This window comes from Myotis davidii, unplaced genomic scaffold (assembly GCF_000327345.1).
Source record: "Myotis davidii unplaced genomic scaffold, ASM32734v1 scaffold167, whole genome shotgun sequence".
Taxonomy (NCBI): domain Eukaryota; kingdom Metazoa; phylum Chordata; class Mammalia; order Chiroptera; family Vespertilionidae; genus Myotis; species Myotis davidii.
Genome location: NW_006300048.1, coordinates 1,346,419 through 1,348,814, shown reverse-complemented (window position 1 = coordinate 1,348,814; position 2,396 = coordinate 1,346,419). Strand labels below are relative to the sequence as shown.

At 57.8% G+C, this 2,396-nt stretch overlaps 1 protein-coding gene across 1 annotated transcript in view; it reads right to left on the bottom strand.

The window, feature by feature from the left end:
- The window catches only part of MDFI (MyoD family inhibitor), a 40,396-nt gene that overhangs the window by 25,553 nt on the left and 12,447 nt on the right, over positions 1 to 2,396 (bottom strand). The window contains exon 4 of the mRNA XM_006776432.2: positions 6 to 155. Coding sequence (XP_006776495.2) covers positions 6 to 155 — 150 coding nt within the window. The remainder of the gene's footprint in view (positions 1 to 5; positions 156 to 2,396) is intronic.

The window sequence follows — 2,396 nt, the reverse complement described above, 5'->3', positions numbered from 1 at the left end:
GTCGCAGTCGGCGCACTCGCCGGAGCCGCAGCAGCAGCAGCAGAGGCACGAGTCCTCGGAGCTGCAGGAGCCGCACGTGGCGCAGTCCAGGACGATGTTGCACAGCGTCAGGAACTCGCAGAACAGGCAGGACAGGATGCAGTGCACGCAGCAGTCTGCGGGGGGCGCGGGAGAGCGGGTGGGGGTGAGGCCGGGCAGGGCCCAGCCACCGCGGTCACCGAGCGCTCAGTGCCCGGCAGCGATTAAGCTGGAGCAACCAGTGGCTCCGGGAAGTGGGGCTGTGAGGAGCCTGCTGTGGCACAGAGAGTGGCTGACACCGACCCACCCTGTCAGCTGGAGTTGGGGGTCTGCCAGGCGGTCCGGGTCCTGAGCGCTCAACCCTCCCTAGTCACTTACCCAAGGGGCACAGACTGATGACTGTTCTAAGTGCTGGGCATGAATTAAACTCATTTAAACTTGCACAACTCCATGAGGTGGGACTACTATTAACCCCACTGTACAGATCAAGAAACCAAGGGAGAAAAAGCACTTCAAAATATCGCCAGAGCCCGGGCAGCATGGCTCAGTGGTTGAGCCTCGATCTGTGAACCAGGGGGGGTCACAGTTCCAGTTCAATTCCCAGTCAGGGCACGTGCCTGGGTTGTGGGCTCCATCCCCAGAGAGGGGCATGCAGGAGGCAGCCAATCAATGATTCTCTCTCATCACTGATGTTCCTATTTCTCTCTCCCTCCTCTCTGAAATCAATAAAAATATAAAATTATATATATAGCCAGAATCCTCCCACGTTGTTAATCTCTGCCAGGGCAGCTGCTTCTCCACTCCCCACCTTTGACTCCCCCTCCAGCCATCTACACCCCACACACCAGGGGTCCTTAAATACTTTGATGGGATTCTGTCCCTCTGTCCCTCCTGTGCTCAGAACCCCCCTGTGGCTTCTGCCTCACTGAGTAAAAGCTAAAAAGCTCAGAATGGCCCCCATGGCTCCATGTGATTGGGCTCACTCCCCCACTCTGTCCCCTGTGTCCGGCTGTGGCCACACAGCCTGCTCCTCCTCCAGCAGGCACTACTCCCCCGCCCCACCCCCAACCTGGAATGCTCCAGCCCCAGATGAACGCTGGTGCTCATTCCCTCCCCTCCTTCAGGGCCCCAATGCCACCCTCTTTAATAATGCAACCTGCCTGCCCTGCCCGCCCTGTCCCAGCACCCCCATTGCGGCACCCCCACCCCCTTGCCCTGACCTTCACCTGGCCCCAGTAGGACTTGTCACTTTGCACCGCACTACACAGCTTTTCCTCCCACTAAGCTGTGCGCTCCACGGGGGCAGGCATCTTTGTCCCCAGAACAGTGCTGGACACATGGTGGGTGCTGAGTAAATACACGGTAAGTGAATTAATGCAGGAGCCCGCTCGTGGGCACCCAGCTGGTCAGTGGTGGTGCTGGGGCCTGAACCCAGGCAGGCTGGCTCTGGTGTCCACACTCTGAAGCGCCTAGTGTGCTGCCAGGATGCTGAGCTGGCACCCCTGCCAGGGGCCAGGCCAAGGGGCAGCGTGTCCACGTCCCCTGAGCAGGTAGCCCCTGGCACAGGCTGCTGGTCCTGTGGGAGTCTCACACTGCCCCGGAGGGTCTGACTCCCCGGCCCTTTCCTGTGAGGGGGAGTGGGGTCTGGCTCAGCTGGAACCCTGCAGCTATCTGCAAACTGAAGAAGGGCATTCTCTCTTCCACTGCAACTCTGACGAGGTCACCACCTTGCCTGAAACCCTCAGTGGCTTCCTATTGTCCTCCCGATAATCCATAATCGATAATCGAAGTCCACTGGGCATGGTTTACAAGGCATCCCCGCCTCCTGGCCCTGGCCTGGCCTGGAGCCTCACCTCCCACCATTCCTCACCTTGAACTTCATAATCTAGCCACTCCAGCCATTTCTCACCTCTTTGCTAAATCCCTCACTAGATCCTCCTTCTCAACCTTTAAGCCTTGCTCAGACTCCTCCAGGGCCTTCCTAGGCTCCCCTCCCTGGCTTTCTGGGCTGGAGTGGGGGCCCCCTGGGCTCCCATAATCCCCTGTGTGTGGCTTCACCACGATTTATCACACCATGTGGTGATTCCCTGCTGTGCCTCTCTCATGAGAGCTTATGAGGCCATGGATTGGGTACCCAGCACATAGCACAGAGCCTGGTTCATAGCAGTGCCCACTACACTGTAATGAATGAATCCCTCTTTCATAAATTAACTGGGCGGAATCTGCTCTGCGAGGTGGGGAGGTTTATGAATACGTATGTGCAAACGTGTGCACTAAGTCCTGTTTGCAGAGGACGAGGTCAGAGTCCCGCAACATGGACAGGAATCACTTAAAAAGTCTGGGGTAAAGGTCAAGAACCACTAAGCTACAGGCAGCTG